The sequence below is a fragment of the Euleptes europaea genome, chromosome 6, assembly GCF_029931775.1.
Source record: "Euleptes europaea isolate rEulEur1 chromosome 6, rEulEur1.hap1, whole genome shotgun sequence".
In the NCBI taxonomy this organism is placed as follows: domain Eukaryota; kingdom Metazoa; phylum Chordata; class Lepidosauria; order Squamata; family Sphaerodactylidae; genus Euleptes; species Euleptes europaea.
The window spans coordinates 67892950-67911590 of NC_079317.1; the positions used below are offsets into that span (position 1 = coordinate 67892950).

General features: G+C 42.1%; 1 protein-coding gene across 1 annotated transcript in view; it reads right to left on the minus strand.

Annotated features, from left to right (window-relative positions):
• Positions 1 to 18641, minus strand: part of TRIM44 (tripartite motif containing 44) — a 106294-nt gene that overhangs the window by 83390 nt on the left and 4263 nt on the right. The window contains exon 2 of the mRNA XM_056851717.1: positions 15411 to 15488. Within this exon, the coding sequence (XP_056707695.1) occupies positions 15411 to 15488 (78 nt within the window). The remainder of the gene's footprint in view (positions 1 to 15410; positions 15489 to 18641) is intronic.

Sequence of the window (18641 nt, forward strand, 5' to 3'; positions counted from 1 at the left end):
TTGAAAAGCTAGGGCAATTCCAAGGACAGATCTAATAATAATACAAAATCAAAGCAAAAGAAGTTAAGCACTTGGGTGAGTGGCTATAATAATTCTGCAAAATAATATGTGTTTACCAACACCTGTAAATCTACCACCTGTCCCTGTTGCACGCCCTTCCCCAGAGACCCATGTCTTTTTGCGCCCTGGTTAATATTTGGATGGGAGTCCACCAAGGAATTACAGGATCGTTACACATAGACAGGCAATGGTAAACCACCTCTGAGCATCTCTTGCCTTGAAAACCCTACGGGGTAGCCATAAGTCAGCTACGACTTGACGGCACTTTCCACCACCAAATCTAGCTAGACAGCCAGCATGATGTAGTAGTTAAGAGCGGTGGTTTGGAGAGGTGGACTCTGATCTGGAGAACCGGGTTTGATTCCCCACTCCTCCACATGAGTGGCGGAGGATAATCTGGTAAACTGGATTTGTTTCCCCACTCCTACACATGAAGCCAGCTGGGTGACTTTGGGCTAGTCACACTCTCTCAGCCCCACCTCACAGGGTGTCTGTTGTGGGGAAGGGAAGGTAATTGTAAGCCAGTCTGAGTCTTCCTTAAGTGGTAGAGAAAGTTGGCCTATAAAAACCAACTCTTCTTCTTCTTCTAGCTGCCTGGGAGGGAAGGCTGCATGGTAAGGCCCTATCTAGTCACATCTCAGAAGCCAAGCAGGGTCAGCACTTGGGAGACCACCAAGGAAGACTCTGCAGAGGAAGGCAACAGCAAACCACCTCTGCTTAATCACTTGCATCGAAAGCCCCTACCTGAGGTTGCCCTAAGTTGGCTGTGACTCGGCAGCACTTTACAAACACACAAATCTAGCTGCATAAGGGTACCCCAAGCCCTTTATTTTTGGTTAGCTCTGCTCGCAAACCTAATGCTCCTTATACTAAAATCCCAGGGGGGGCCTTCACCCTGTATTTCTCATAGTTGGTTCCTTTCCAGAATCTTCTTCCAGCAACAGGGGTACATCACTGAACCTTCTTTTAGACAGGCAGAGTATTTCATTCCAGAGTCTTACTTTCCTTCCCAAATTTAACTTCTACCCGCTTCCTGTCCCTTCGCTCCTTGGCTGGTCTGCTCCACTGCCAGATGGGTCCCCCACCTTCCCCACTGCATCCCCTATCCAGTTACGGATTCCTTCCCTCCTACCTGAAATGTCTTCCCTGCTTATCACACCACACCTTCTCTTTCAGGCAATCCGTCCCCTCCTTTCTCTCCAGGGTGGTTTACTCTGGACTAGCCAGAGGGTAGAAGCATAAATTGAAGAACTGGGCATTTGGCTCGAAATAATGCAATTGTACACTAGAATTGTGGAAATGTGAATGGTTTTTATTGAATTATATTAAATTATAGTGGTACTATTGTAATTGAACAGTAAAGTCTCCCTGTCTCGTACTTTCGTCTTGATTCCTCTCTTCCTGCTCTGTACCCTCGAAGAGTAATGAAGTTATCGACTGGTAAATACCTGTCTACCTTCCATCTTTTCCTCAGCAAGGATTTATCATGCCAAACCATGGCCAATGTATACAACAGGAAAAAAAATTTCCTTTTGCCCTGGGACTTGTGTTCTAGTTCTTCAAGCATAAGCCTATGACAGGCCTGACATTAGGAATTATTTAGGAAACATCCCTTACCTACAACTCTCATCCTGTTCCTAAGATAAAGCTTACCAAAGAAAAGGATCAGCAAAACATCCAAATTCTGCAAAGCCTGATGTACTAACCTCTAAATGAAGCCTACTTGCTCTGAAAGCCTTATCAAAGATATAAGAATATGAATGTCATCCATTTCAGGCATGCAATTTGCCACCTACCCATATAGGACCCTGCATATGTGTTTACTACCTCGACTGTTTAAAGCTGGGACTTTAATGTTAATCCCCCCCCCCCAAAGTTTCTTTATCAGGGAAAACAACTTCCAGTATCCTTTTTGTTTTAAAGGCCCGACTCTTTTAAACCACCAAAAATGGAACAGAGAAACATGGGAAGAATCCCCATAAAGTTGTGCCACATTCCCAGCTTGTAAATGGCTCCAGTTGGTGATTCATGTTTCAAGCTGGCAACAGAGAGGACATATTTGTTGTGGAACGCAGCAGGTGCCTGATAGTGAGTGGGAGAGTGGGTGGCACAAGTGTTTTGGGTGAGGGGAAGTGACCATTCTCTGAATAAATTATTTGGAAGGTTACTTTCCATTACTTGTTTCAAGGACAGAATCTGGGTTTCTTTAGGACAAACAGTTATGAATACACGTCATTGTCACACTCACTGGACAAACATTTGCTCAACTTCCTGTGCAAAATACAAAGACCAACAGTAAGGGGACAAAACCCTAAAACCAATCTCTTAAAGTACAGTCAGCCCCTTCCTCCAATTAAAACTAGATCCTCTACTCATGAATTAAGCCAATTCAAAAAAATTCTGATTACTCATTCTCCAGCCTCCTGGCCTGTCTGTTTATAAAGCAATTTTGTTCTATTAGGAGTGATTCTCCTGACAACTGCTCAGCAGCTCATTAGTGCGCTGTGCTTTTGCCGTTTGATGGTGCTCATCGGCAGTGTCAGGCTAAATTGCCAAGGTATAGATGTGGTTAATGTACAACAACAAGATTCATCAGAAGGATAAAAATAAGAGGCGCCACATCTGGGTAGTCAGTAAACATCTCTCCAGTGCGTCCATTTGTTGTGAAGGGTACAATGGTTGTGCTTCGAATAACTCTCCCCTCAAAGTCTCATTTTCTTCAATGAATATGCTCCTGCCATGCATGAGAAGGGTCTCCAGATAACACTTGAGCTATGTTAGGATTAGATATGGCTGGTGCAAAAGCATCCAACTACATAAACTGTGCTGCTCCACCAACAGCATATTTTGGCACATCTTCCACAAACATGTCCCATAAGTCAGTCAGAGAGCAGCAATGTCACTGGAGGAAGAATCACAGAGACAGTGGGTGTTTGCAAGTGACAAAAAGAGTTGAAAGGGTCTTTTGTAGTAGATGTTATTCTTGTGTGCTGATGTACCACAGGCAGCTATGCATGAAAGGAAATTTCTCTCTTTTCCCCAACCCATCCAAAAGTACACCCACATGTTTCAGCTGGAAAAGCTTGGCTTCCACTCCCAAGTTTCTTTTTTAAATGAATACATAAATAAAGGTCTATAAGACAAGCCTCCCCCCCCCCCAAAAAAAACCAAGCTACACAAAGAAGCTGCTGCATCCACGCCAGCATTCTCTTTTAATATTTTCCCAACTATACATGTTCACTGTAGCAGGTGCAATGCTCAAGGTGAATAAACACCCCTTGAGTCTCCAAGTTATTCAGCCTATTTGGATTACTCACAGAGAACCATCCCTTCGGGGACTTCTGCATAAGCCCACTGAAATGAAAGGAACTCTACCAGAGCACAGTAGTGCCGCTATTCCCATTTATTGCTGCAAAGGGTTATACAAAAGGAATTTCCAGCAGATTGTGGGCAGTATCACTATCTATTACATTTCTATCCCACACTCACTCCAAGGAGGTCAGGTCAGTATACATGTTTCTCCCCAGGTCACCCTTGCTGAGTGGGGATTTCTTGGCTAGTTGGGATTTGAACATGGATCGCCCAGTCCTAACCTGACATTGTAGCCAGTATCTCTCACTGGCTTTATAGTACCAATGGTTATGGTAGATATCATTCTAATACACTCAAGCTTTGCGCCTGTTTAAATGTTTAAGCTAGTTACCAGTTAGCAGTACAATCCTGAAGAGAGTTATACCCTTCTAAGCCCACTGGTTTAGCACTCCATTGAGGATTGCACTGCAAATGGATTATGTGAAATTTTTACACGCCCAGCATAATGCAAACATATTAACAAAATAATGCCCTATCTAACCTCCGTCACTAAATAATCTCTTCTTTCATGTAGTTTTCAAAGGAGATCTGGCAGTTTATTTAGCCTTGGAGGACGGCTTTTCTTGGGCAAAGTCCATGTGTGACACAGGTGCCAAGGAACCTGGATTCAGAATGGCCATCTCCTGTAGCGATTGCCACTGATATAAGGCGAATGGGGATGTATCCTTCTGTCTGCATATAGATACTGTCATGCACAGATGAGTGTGGGAACAGATGATTGTGGGAACAGTATTAAAAATGTTGGGTTCATGGCCCTGTATGGAAGCCCTGCCAATATGACTGTGCCTTTTCCAGCACTATAGAGAGAATTAATGAGCCAGGTAAATGAGTGTTTATCCAAAGTACAGACTTCTTCTGTTCCTTAGATTTCCATATATGTTACGCTGGTGTGTAGTCAACATTTCTACTTGTCTCTACAACACCAAAACTTCGATGCTACCTCCCAATAGACTGAAGGTAAATCGGGGGAAAGGGGGGAGAGAGAGAGACAGAGCTCCCGTCAAATTTATCTTCATATCATAGGCTCTTCTTGGAAGTCTCCAAGAGTGCTTGAAGAACATACTTCTCCAATCCCAGGAGAGATCCCATGCCAATATTGGTATTGTCGTTTTCTCTGTGCACTATGGATCAAACAAGTATGTGTGCATACAAAGAACAACATTGCAGAAAAAATCATAATTAAACTGAATGGTATTTGCCAGGCCCTTAGCAGCAGAGATCTACAATCTCTCTTTTTTATTGAATATTTGTGTGCACGCACTTGAGTGCTAACTCTCACACTGACACAGCGGCAGGTGGATCAGTGAATTTTTTCGGAGTTAAACTAATGAGTTTCTCTATTAGACCATTCAATTCAAGGCCTTTTTCAAGGTTAAGACACTTTCTCCAGTGCAAATAGGGTGCTTCAGCGTGAAGAAGTGTGCATGGGGGTAGGGACAACTGGAAGAAAAAGGTTCTGTCATAAGCAGCTCTCAGTTACTTTATCTCTATTATCATAGTAAAGTCCTAAAAGTAGGTACCAAGGGCTTTTAAAATTAAATGTCAAATACAATCCAGCAGTAAAAACACAAAGCAGCGCTGCCTAAGGGGAAAAGAGCCTGACAGCCTTGCTCTGCTTGTCAAAAGTGGCATTTGCCTCCTAATTATCTGTTTGCACAAATGAATCACTATTTGGCAGAATATGTTACTGAGGACTTGAAATAGAACTGAGAAAAAGAAAAAATCTTCAGCAATTTCTCGATGGTTTTTTGAAGCCTTTGGTAAGAACAATGACGAAAACAGCGGAACAGTCTTTCTTTAAAAAATTGTAATTCTGCAAGGTGACTTGACTGCTCACCATATAAAATATGACAAGCATCCTGTAATGAAGGCGACAGGAGCTGACCTACCTAACTTTTAAGATTACTCTAGACCACTTAGCTAATTTTAGCTGCTTTAATACAAGGAATAATCATTTTATATACACATTCATGTGTTTCTAGGTGTACAAAGATTTTTTTTAAATCCCAAGGTTACACATCCTACTTCTGAAAAGGGACACAAGGCATTTGTAAGCTAGCTCCTCCATTTAATGCAACTCTTGCTAGAAACGTCTATTACTGCCAAACTGAGCAATTTCTACTTCCCCTTCATGTTTAATAACATAGAACGTATTCTATTAGTCCTAAGCAGAAGTAATAATGTGCACACTTCAATCTGTGCACAATAAACACACATTTTAATTTTGAACGCGCTTTGGTCAGTTGTCATGTTCAGCATGGTACATGTACTTGACATGTTGACGTAAGGTTACCTGCAACAGCCTACTGACGTCCCATTACACCTGGGTTTGCTTGTTGTAGAGCAATGTTTAGTCATGAGTAATAACCTCCCAGCAGCTCGGCTTAGCCCAAGCTCATCAGAGTATGGTAGTCAGTAATTGGATAGGAGGCCTCCAAGAGAGATTGGGGTTGCTATACCGAGGAAGGCAACAGCAAACCATCTCTGCTCCTCTCTTGTCTGGTGCACCCTGGGGATGGTCATCATGAGTCTGTCGTGGCTCCATGGAACAGCACATTAGTCTTCCAATCACCTCCCGCTGGTTAACTGAAAATAAGGGTTGTGCAATAGCTTAAACACTCACAGAGGAAAACAATGTACGTCAGTCTGGGTCCCCACTGGGTAGAAAGACAGAGTGTGACATATGTTATTTGTTAAACCCATTCTGAAGTTGCCACATAATGGTACCGAAATCAAATAATTTTTTTAAAATTTTAGTCTCAAACTATGTAAAAAGTTATTGGGGCTTTTTGTTTCACTTATTGGAAATCAGGTTAAAGACTTTCCTGATTAAAAGTTTAAAAGCTTTGACTTTCCCGAGCAGCAGATCTTTTGTAATAAACTGGTGGCAAACAGACAGCAGGAACCAGCTAGTTACGAGACCAGTAGCACCTTAGAGCCTAACAAAATTTACGTTTTTGAGAGTCAAAGCTCCCCGGGTACCTGACGAAGGGAGCTTTGTCTCTTGAAAGCTTCTACTCTGAAAATCTTAAGTTTCTTAAGGTGCTACTGGATTAATATCTAGCTCTCCTGAAGCCAGCAGGAAGAATCCTGTAACGTCTGACCAGAAACTTCAGCGGCGCCCCATGGCACGGACAATTTTTAGCACCGAGGCAGCATCGAGGAAAAGCGACAGCAGCTGGATACAGAACACCACTCTACACTGTAATTCTTTATGGCCTTGTTGACCATTTTACACAGATAACGCTGTTGAACATGCTACAGTGCACAAAATCAAAATGTGTATACAGTCGATATGCGTAGCATAAGCTTCTCATCATAGGGATAGATTTATCCAAGCTCTAATCTAGGTATACATTTTGTGCACTGAGAGGATACACAGAAATTATTGCATTAGGAAGAGCTCAAAGTAATGAACATGAAGTTTAACATACTGGGTTGCATCCAGACTAAATTTTCTCCTAACAGAAGGGGTACAGTAATTTCCACCAATTCCTTCTTCCTGTTGCAGATACCTGATGCGTCTCACACTTTTCCTGCAGGTCCCCTGTTGCCCTACAGCAGCATTTCCACAGGCTCTTCCACTAACAGAAGTACCTTGCATGAAACGAAAAGTTCGTCGGGATCCAACCCATCATCACTGTATCACAAATTTCCATATCCATGTTTTATTTCATTGACTACCAGTTGTGAGAGCAGGGACACTCATAACGCTGACACCACATCACATATTTTTAATAACCTGCATTGCAATCCTAAACTAAATTACACCCTTCTGGGCCCATTTTAATCTACTATAAGGAGCAAGAACAGGCGCAAGTACAGGTTCCCTATTGTCGTGTGGCCACACAGGAGCCAAAATATATAATTCCATGAATAGTGAATGGATGGGACTTCTACATCTATATGGGCAGAATCTTTTTTTATTTGTTTTGAGAAACAACAGTTCACCGAACTCTTAACATAACACATGAAACTAATAGGTAGAGACACAGCCAGAGCAGGGCAGCTCTAGCCATCTCATTTAGCTCCCAGGCCTCATGGGAAAAGCAGCGCGTTTCTTCAAGTCCTTCTTCGAACAGAGCTCCCTGCCAGGACTTGAGCCTGAGGTAATATCGGAGGACCGAGCACTAGCACATCAGCAATGGGGTGATCCCGCATTCCTCCCCTTTGCATCCCTTTTGCTCACTGGATCTCCTACCCCACTGTACTCAACACCTGAGGCAGATCCAGTTTGAACAAACCGATCTGGCACAGCTGGTCAAACTAAGTGTCCGAAAATATGGCTCTGTTCTAAAAACGCACATATTTTCAAACTGTGTTTTGGTACAGAAGTTTTGTTTTGTTTTAAATAGAGGAGTTCTTGCGGGGCTGATCTTAAATTTAGGCAGGAAAGGAATACAAAAACATGCAGTAGCCCTACTTGTCATGATTTTATACAATATTAATAAATATAGTGATAACACAATATATTGGTTAGAGTTGTGGGCTAGGATATGGGAGCCTGGATATATAAAGCTTCAAGAAAGCTGGAGGAGAAAAAAAAATTTCTCAGGGGGGTGGGGACCAGACATTTGGGGAAATCTGAAATCTATATAATACTCACAGTGAAATCCTAAACAGAGGTACACTTTCAAGGTCCATTGAAGTCCACAGGCTTTGAAGGGTATAACTCTGTTCAGAATTGCACTGATAATTACCTTTTCCTATTGTATGATTTCTGGAAACTATGAAGCCATGAAAAGGGTGGGGAATTTAGGGGAAAGGCGGAAATAAATGCTATGCTTTATCAACCATAAGCTTATTTTATTGCTTTAACGTGATCACACATTGTACAAAATTGTATAAAAACATTGTTGTGTTTATGTAATTTTAAAATTTGAATTCCATCAAGCAAAATTACCAGTTCTCAAGTTTTCAACACTGGACAGAGAGTCTCAACTGCTGTACCCTATGCTACTTTGGCATATTTTCTTAGTTTTACCATTTAAGAAGAAAAAAAACAGCTGAAAACATTATACAAATGTTTGCAGTAAACAAAAAAAGCATTATTTCAACAGAAACTGTCTCAAAACAGCCACAATAGGACTAGGAGTACATTTAGATTAAAAATTATATCAATGGAAACATTAAACTATTAAATAATGTACTACGATCATATACATTGCAGCATATTACTTGGAACAAAACTAGTAATTTAAACCAACATATATGTGAAAATATGTTGCATATTTCTACACTGTACACAGAAATTATCCTGTATCTAATTCTGAACCTGGCTTCCAAGCTGATAGATAGACCTAGAAAATGGGGCAGCTACAGGCAAAGATAATTTTCACCAGAAAAATCAGACACATTCAAAAACTTACAGCCCATTCCTGAAACCTGCAGCAGCCAGTGTGACTGCGGCGGCGCCACCACCGCGCCTCCACAGAGAATTCACGGCCACTGCAGGGGGGCAAAAGGGCATTTCCCCAAAAAATTTTAAAAAGGGGGGAAAGCCTCATAGAGAAGAGGGATGCTGCGCCAACAAAAAGCTGGCGCAGCACCACTGTTACAAAAGGGGGTGATCCTGGGCTGAAAGGGGTTAGGAAGCTTCCTACGAGCAGCTCCGCCCCCCCCCCCCCGAACGTCCCAGGAACGCCTTCCAGGACACCGGCACGAGGACTTGCGCTGGCAGGACAACAAGCCAGCGTCTGAGGGCCGTGCCGTCCACAGGGGCCGATGGACATGGTACAACGCCGACGACCGTGCCAGTTTGCATGGTGCAAATGGCACGGGCACCAGCGTTGGGGTCACATCGCCTCCTAAGGCGATTCGGCCCCCTACCTCAGGAATGAACTCTTAGAGAGGGAGGTTTAAAAGCTGCCGAAAACCAGAAAAGCAACTGTGCAAGTGTAGACAACGTCCAGAGTGAGCGTTGATGGCAGTGAAATGAGGGCAGACAAAGTTAGCTCCCCCCCCAAAAAAGGCTGAAGTAAAAAAGTAAGAGCAGCATGGTAGAAGGGCTAAGCACATTTTCAACCTGTTTCACATTGTCCCATGCAGATGCGAAGAGTCATCTGGGGTGAGTTTACAGTTGGTTCAGGACCAAGTTAGACATTCCTCGCACCAACCAATGATAACATATGTAAACAACATTTTTTTACTGTACCACTCTTCACTCAAGCATCCAAGAACTTTAAAGAACTAAAAGTCTATTTCAGAGATGCCAGCTATCAAGGAGGAGGCGTTTCAGATGCAGCAGCTGCTGGATTGCATCCAAGTCCCATATTGAGAAAGGCAGCTAGATTTTTACTAGACAAAACCATAAATCTTCACCCACCCTTCGCGGAACCATAATGCTAAAAATAACAATAGTGCCTGTGGGACATCCGCATTTGGATTAATCAAGTCTTGCGGTGCTAGCGGGGAAATTGCTACAGGAACAAAGCGCTGGAGGATTTTCAGCACCAGACCATTGAAGTCAAGGATACAGCATCATTCAGAGAATGAAACCACATGTTTCTGGCTTAAGCAGCCGTTCTGGGATGATTCAAATCGCACAAAGGGGCACAACTTCTTCAAATATTAATTACAAGAACCACTTAAATATGCAACAGAATAGAACAGAAGTTGAAAACCGGGCCAGATCTAAACATTTCTGAGTTCTTGGTAATAAAATTTGAAGTCATACAAACTATGCTGGATGTAAACAATATTTGGATATAGTCAAAGTTCTCAGCAAACCACAGCTATTTACGCTGCACAGGGTTTCTTTACCCAAGGCAGGACCCAGGAATATAGGAGGTCTGGTGCAGCTTGCTCCATGACTGTTAACATCCCAGTCCATTCCTGCTTGCTAGGACCAAATGACAAGACCAGTAGCTTTTAAACAGGATTGAGCTGTTATCAGTGAGTTTGCCAAGTATCTTATGTAAAGGGTTTACTCCTGTTGAGTGGCTAGCCTGGAGATTTACTGGAACTCACTTTTCTCCCTCATGGGGAACCAAAGGGTCTCATCACGTTGTTCTCCCCTCTCCCACCTTACTCTTCAATTTTTATTTTTATTTTGTGAGAAGAGTTGGTTTTTATACCCCGCTTTTCTCTACCGTCAGGAGTCTCAGAGCGGCTTACAATTGCCTCCCCTTCCCCTACCCTCAACAGGCACCTTGTGAGGTAGGTGGAGCTGAGAGAGTTCTAAGAGAACTGTGACTAGCCCAGGATCACCCAGCAGGCTTCATGTGGAGAAGTAGGGAATTAAACCCGGGTCTCCAATTAGAGACCTCCGCTCTTAACCACTACACCATGCTGGCTTGCAAAGTAGGTTAGGCTGAGAATGTGATGGACACAAGGTCACCTGGAAAGTTTCCACAGATAGAGGAGGGATTTGAACGTGGTTTTCCCAGGTCCTAGTCAGACACCAATCATTATGGCTCTCAGCTCTATTCCTCAGCTTTCCAACTACAACCATGAAAGCCATCAGACTTGGAGCTGTTTCTTTTCCATAATTGTGCTTTATACTTCATCATGACACCACTCCCGAGAGGAATGTAAGATTCTATTCTGATGCAATATGTCTGGGGGAGATTTACTGGTTTTATTGTACTTTGATGGTGATGAGATGCCTCCACATTGTGTTACAGGGCAACATACGAAGGCATTAAATAAACAGAAGCCTATTACGGTAATCCATTATATGAAGTCATCAAAATATGAACGACAGGAGCCAGATCTTTTTCTTCCGGTAGCAGGCACAGCTGGTATATCCATCAAAGCTGGTAAACACTTCAGGTCATATCCACTAGTTCGGCATCCAACAGCAAGCTGGGTGTATGAGTATTCTACCCGTTAGAAATGATGGGCTGGATCTCTACTAATCTCCATCTTTCTCCAGCTGTCCTTGTGATCTCCAAAAGGGCAACACTACTACAGTTCTGCCAGCAGAAGAGTAGAAATTTTGCCCATTTCCTGCTCCTTAATGCAGCTCCCTTGTGACATCTGGCATTTTTTTCCTAAAATGTTTTTTTAGCTTCCTATATTGCCTTTTCATGTGTCACCAGGGAGCTACTAGAAAAAGGGGAAGCATTGGCCTCCATAAGATGTTCATATAATGTAATCTAGTAAGAACACCTGAAATAGAATTTTCTTAGGGAAACTGACAGTATTAACAAATTTTTGGACTGGTTTTAATCCATTTATTGCAATACTTTAACCAGACTAATACTGAATGATGAATGTGAACGTACCATTGGGAAGAGGAACTAGACAATGATATCCTCTGTGCTATTTGCATAAACCACTGAATCTCTAGAACAGTGACTTGGGGAAAGATAAAAACAAAGAAATAAATCTGGAGGAAGGGCAATACAGTCAAGTGCAAGAAACTTAAAAACTGATAATGTACAAGTGGAGATCTACAAGGATCTACAAGACATAGGGAAACCCAACCCAGCCCTGCTGGTGTTGCTTCCCTCTGTAGCTATCCCCATTCCCCCTTCCATTCCCCAGTGCCTGCTTTTTCTCTTATATCACCGCCACCTCTGGCATCTGATCATGCTGCTGGTAGCTGGCACCACTGACTCAATAATGGGGGCCTTCTTCGGTTTCTACAGCAACTGAAAATGCTACCAAGTCCATTCCCAGCCCTACTCTCCTTGTCTACAAACAAAACCATTGATGTTAATGTCTCTCCCCCCACACACAAAAAAAACTTTTAATAAGTTGGCTTTTGTACAACCTCGGGGTTCCCCTGGTTTGAAGAACCCTAAAGTGATAATCATGGCTGGTCCACAGTTACAAAACTTTTTAATCTGCACAGGTACCAGCCCTTAGTTATTAGAAATAGGAGGCTAATGACACAGAAAACTCATTGAATGAACCAGTTAGATCTCTAATACAGTCAAGTACAAGGAAACAATTCAAAAACTTAACTAATTTTAAAGATGACATGATTATCATTCAATATCAGACTTTGTTTTGTTATGGAAAGCAATCGCTGATATTGTTGTTACTGTGATCCCTGTACACGTAAAGCAACAGACGCAAAAAAAAAACCCTGGAAAATAGTACTGCCCTGACTCAAAGGAGTTCAGGGCTTAAAGGTGCACTGTACAACTATATTCATACAAGAAACTAAATGTTCCATGTCAACCAGTGCAATAGAAAATAATTTAAAGACAGTGTGTATACATGCGTTTCAAGGGGCATGCTCACAGCTACCCATTCTAGTCTGCAGGAGAAGAGCAAATGGAAGGAGGAGAACAAGGGTGCCAAGAAACTCCTTCCCAATCAGAGGCCATAAGGGGTTGACCCCATGACCAAAGTAGGTAGGGTAGCAGCAAAAGTGTAGAGCCTGGAGACACTCACACAAATAATGTAAGACATAAGGCAAAGAACGATGGATGTGTAACATAACATTATAACTGCTAGAGGTTATAATAGCTCCATGCCGACTCACCCAGTAAGATTTAAGGAAAGAAAGATCAGTCTGTTACTTTTCAGAACACAAGATTGGTCAAAGGACATTCTCATTTACTGAAGTATTTCTAGTTTGTGTTGTTTACAGGAATTAATGGTGTTTCTGCATTGATTTCTTTCTCTCTCTTTTTTTTTGCTGTGAATTATGTACTTGTAATCTGATCGTTATTTCTGTTTTATTCTTTTTAATGAAAAACTTGAGATGGATGTTCTAAAAGGCACTGTATTTCAGAAGGGTGTCCCTTCCCCCACAACAATGATTTTCCTAACCTGTCAATGTTCCTCAAATATCACCCATCTGAATATAATGAATTCACTAATGGGAGTATTGCGATTATGGATTAACTGCCTTGCCTTTTACTGATGAACACATGAACACATGAAGCTGCCTTACACTGAATCAGACCCTCGGTCCATCAAGATCAGTATTGTCTACTCACACTGGCAGCAGCTCTCCAGGGTCTCAAGCAGAGGTCTTTCACACTACCTGCCACTTAATCCTTGTAACTGGAGATGCCAGGGATTGAACCTGGGATCTTCTGCATGCCACGCAAATGCTCTGCCACTGAGCCACGGCCCCTCCCCTTTCCCCACACCATGATACAGCAACAACTCCAAGCATCCCAGCATCCAGATGGGCTGGGCCCTGATTCTTTAAGGCATGCCTCAGCACCAGAACCTGTCCTTTACGGCCCAAGGTCAATCTTGGGATGTTTGAAACAACACACAGAGTTGCTACTGCTCATTGCTGAGTAATTGTAACCACAGAACTTTCCCTTCAATTGGCTGGTCTAATCATGACAGTACCAACACATACAGTAGCTTGTCTTTATCGATCCTGTACAGATGCCCAACACAGTATATGAGTATGTCCCATAAATCTTTTATTTCACTCCACAATATTGTGTTACACAATTAACATTCTCTTAACGCTGATGACCCTGAGACAGGCGGATGGATTTAGGGCCAGGGATAACCAAAAGATTTGTTCCAGAAGAACATAGCACTCTCTGAGGGGTACACTGGGAGAGGTGGTCCCGCAGATACAATGGTCCCAGATACAAAAAGGCCAGCCTATAATATGTAACCATTCTGCCCACCACTTTCATACCTCAATGGGTCACAGCTCCTGCACACAAGGTAGTTAGCTACTTGCTCTGGGCAAAGGATAAGTTGACAGGAGGAAGACCATTCTAGCATTTTCCCTCTACCTCACACTCAAATGTTTCATTAAAAGGTTTTTCATTGAAAAAACACAAACAAGAAAATCATTACAATTCTGACGTAACACTACCACTGTCAACCTAAGAACCAGTCCTATATGGACCGACTTACCAAATAAGGTCATAATTAGAGGTCCTGCCCTCCCTGCAAATCCCAAACTAGACAGGTAAGCACTAGAGACAAGACTTCTTCAGTGGTGGTGCCTAGGCATAGAAAATCCCTCACCAGAGGTTTGAGAGGTGCCACATCTGTATTCTTTGAGGAATCAGGCAGAGATGTATTATCCTCCCAAGTCTTTGAGATGTCCTGAAGTGGATTTTAGTCCTGGGTTTTAGGCTGAGGTTTTACAGGCACTTTAATGCTGTTTTCAGGATATTTAAAAAAATCTTTTACTTCAGTTTTGGTTGTTTTGTTTGTCATTGTTTTCTATTTTTTTTAACGTGCTATTGGTCTTATTATACTGTTCTATGTAAACTGCCTCAAATATGTTCAGTGAGAACAAGGTAGGATATAAGGATTTTAGAGAAATAAAAAAAAAATTCATAGAATGGGTTGTCGGGTAAAACTTATCTCAGAGATTCTTGAAGTATGGTATAATGGGTAGAGTGTTGAACCCATGGAGTGGGTTGACCTGGACTCAAATCCCCAGTCAGCCATAAAGATCAAGACTTCACCTTCGGCCAGTCATGTCTGCTTAGGGTAACCCACTACACAGGAGATAGGGTTGTCAACCTCCAAGTGGGGCCTGGAGATTTCGGTGAATTACAACAGTTTTCCAGACTACAAAATCAGTTCCCCTTGAGAAAATGGCCGCTTTGGAAAGTGGACCCTATGGCATTATATGCTGCTTAGGTCCCTCCCCTCCCCAAACCGTGCCCTTCATCAGCTGCACCCCCCCCCCAAATCCCCAGGAATTTCCCAATCCCGAGTTGGCAACCCTACACAAAATAAAATAGGCGAGCCTCATGCAGGCCAACCTGAGTTCCTTAGAGGAAAGGTAGGATACAGATGTGATAAATAATCTAGAAAAGAAGAAAAACAACACTGGTATGCTGTTCAGGGAAACAATCACCCATTATATACATTTCAACCCCTAAAATGTGCCGAGGGAAAGGAGGGAGGAGGAAGAGACTACTTATCTCTAGCCACATATGAAGACAGTATTTATATTTTGACTGACAGACTTAATTAGATCTTAACATAACATGCAAGATAGTCATTAGCAACCCAGTGCACTTCTCTCAAGGAGAATGAAAGGCATACAGAGAGCGAGCATTTTAATTCTATGAACTTACTTTGGGATCTGCACACTTGAACTTCAATCTTTCCACCATCTCTAGCATGGCCACCTTAAGGTCAACACGATCTCTGTTCTGAAAGACAAGGAGGGCAAAGGTCACCGGAGAGCACACTTCTGAACTCACATGAATTCAATAAGGAGTTCCACAAGATGACTGGGAGCAGGTGGAAGAGAAGCAGCAACCTTTCAGTGCTTTCTATTAGGCAAATTGCTATGAGTCCCTGAATATATTTGCTCATTCTTCTGGGACTGAGGTTAAGCAAGCAAAGGGCTTAAGGAAGAAGATAAGATGTACCTGCTGAGAGCCCTGGGAAAAACTACTGGGATGAAAATTAAATGCATTTGCACAGGTGACCTCATTCACTGCTTTGTCACAGGGCTCAACTGCAAGTTGGGCCAAATCCTGCTAGAGGGTAGGCATCCCACTGGCGCCAATAACTCGGCTGCTTTCCTAAGGGGTGCCAAGTACTCTTCAGCATCAAGCCCTTGTCGAGGAGATGCCGGGCAACGGTGACCTAGCTCCGTGTTTCATTTATTTTCTGTAATTGGTATTGGCTGCTCGATAATGTAATCCTGTACTTCTGTGCTTCCATTTGTAAAGATGGAGCAGAAGGAAAGAACTAATTAAGGAAGTAATCAAGAGTTCACACTTCAAGAAAGACGCAAAGCGCTAGGCACTTGTGGAATCCCTGGAAAATTTGTTTCTTTTGCCTGAGCTATCTTCTCTCTCAAATAAAATCACAAGATATATGGGGGGGCTGAACTAGCAAAACTACTTTGAGGCATTTCTTTCCTTTTTCCTGTCTTGGTGACCTTTTTGACCAATTATGGGTGACTGAGAAGTATTCAGCCTTCACCCACGGTGGTTGTCAAAGAGAATAATATTTAAAAGAGCCAGTGATACTTCTTTAAAGATACTTTGGACTGCACCGTACAAACAGCATAGAGCATGTTATTTTGTTGGTGCTACAGCCTTGACTTAGAACTTGGGTCACATCCCAATCCCAAGTTTACTGCTTTACAGTAACCAATCTGAGTTGGATGGTCACCAAAATCTAGTGACCAAATGCATATATATCCACAGAGGTCTGGGCTGTTTTTGATATCCTTTCCTCTCCAATAGCAGAACCCAACTCCCACATACTTCATTTTTTTTGCAATAATTATTCATTTTAATAATTATTCATTTTAAAAGGATTAAACAAGAGCTAATCTAGTGTACCGAAAAGCCCCTTGTTTAAATCTCACCTCAGTCATGAACTCACCAGGTGGCCTTAGGCAAGCCACTCTGCTCAAACCCCTCCCTTGAAATATCAGAACTATAATACAGGCCAAAGCTATAGGACTGTTATGATTTGTGAAATAAGCTATGTTAATTCTGCCTGTTTCGACAGAAGTGGGTACTATGAACAGGGAAGGAAAAGTGAGTGTATTGGATTTGGATGCTACTTAGATACACATAAGTTCTTACAATCAGAAATGCTGTCAAGGCCTAGAATCTGTATGTGTATATGGAACCTCCAGAGTAACTGGTTGGCCACTGTGTGAGACAGGATGCAGGACTAGATGGGCCACTGGTCTGACACAACAAGGCTCATATGTTCAGAGCCCCCTGTATGCATATTAACATCAACATGCATAACATTATTTAAAGAGAGATTTAATGTCACCAGAATATGTATACAGTCCTTACTAAGAAAATAGCTAGAAAATTCCGAGATTCCCAGCACGTGTAAACTAAGAATACTACAATTTAGCATTTATATACCACTTGTAAACTTCAAAACATTTCACACACACATTATGTTGCTGGAATCCTTTAAAAACACATTTAGTGTATGTCAGCATTATTATCCACATATTGCAGATGAAGGGTTGAAGTCAAGGGTGACAATGACTGAAGCAACATAGTGGATTTATGGTAGAGACAACCCCTGAAACAGGAGCCTTCCGGAGCTCAGTCTTACAGAGAAAGCCTATGCAGCTTAAGCCCATTGAAACCAATGAGTCTAGACTGCAGTCACTCCGCATGGGACTGCACTGTTAGTTTTTTATGCTATACTAGCCTTATACAAAAAAGAAATGTAATGGAAGTGTCATTGCCAGTGAATTATTACTGCAATAAATTGTTACTTATCACATTAGAAGAGGAATGTTCAGTAGCATTACCATCACACATTCTCAACTAAAAAAAAACAGTCTTTCCTTTATAAACCTACCAAACTGCTGGCAAGGTGGTTCAGATGTTACCTTTCCGCTATTCAACTTTTCAGCACGCTCATTAAGGAAAGGAGATGAAACAGCCAAGGATGAAGGCACATGTTAAAGTGATCATATGGATTCTGATGCACCAAACTAGCAAAGCTTCTTAAAGAACCCTCACCAGTTTCATGTGGAATGCAAGCAGCAATATTAAATTCAAACATTTACATTCTGCACTGTCAGCTGAAAGCACATGAAACTGTTCATGAGCTAAAAGCTCACCAAGATTCACATCTCCAGTTACCTGCTTTCTCATATTTGAATCCTGAGTGCATGAGAATAGGAAAACATAATCTGAACCAGCCTTGACAGGTCAGCAGAAATTGAAAGCAGTAAGTATAATGGGAAAAATTACAAAATGGCATTATTTCTATGGCATAGCAAAGAAGCTAGAAATTGATACAACTTCCCCTCCACACAACTGTATCCACACAATTAGAACACACACACGAACAGGAAGAGATTGCTCCTTACTAGGAGCTGCTTGCCTTTGAATTCTCCCCTGCCCTGGCTTATTTTGGTAACTAGAAACATTAATGCCATCTTAGAGCTCCTAATAAACTATGCTTTGAGGATTGCCCCCAAACAAGACACCAGCAATTAACTAAAATTATATTTTATCAGCTGTGCTTTTGCTATAGAATATAGAAATATATACTGTATTCAGGAATATACTTTAAACAGCACACTATTGAAATAATGAGCTTTCTTTTCCTGTGCTGAATACAAGAAAAGACAGACAAATCCAGAGGGATAGGGTGGGGGAGAAGGAGCACAAGAAAGCTTGGTATCACTGGACTACTTTCTCACAGATTAAATCCTACTGGATACGTGTTTATGCCACTTGTATTCAATAAGTACCCAGAAACCAGGAGTACGCTTCAGCTAGGGTTGCCAACCTCCAGGTACTAGCGGGAGATCTCCCACTATTACAACTGATCTCCAGCCGATAGAGATCAGTTCA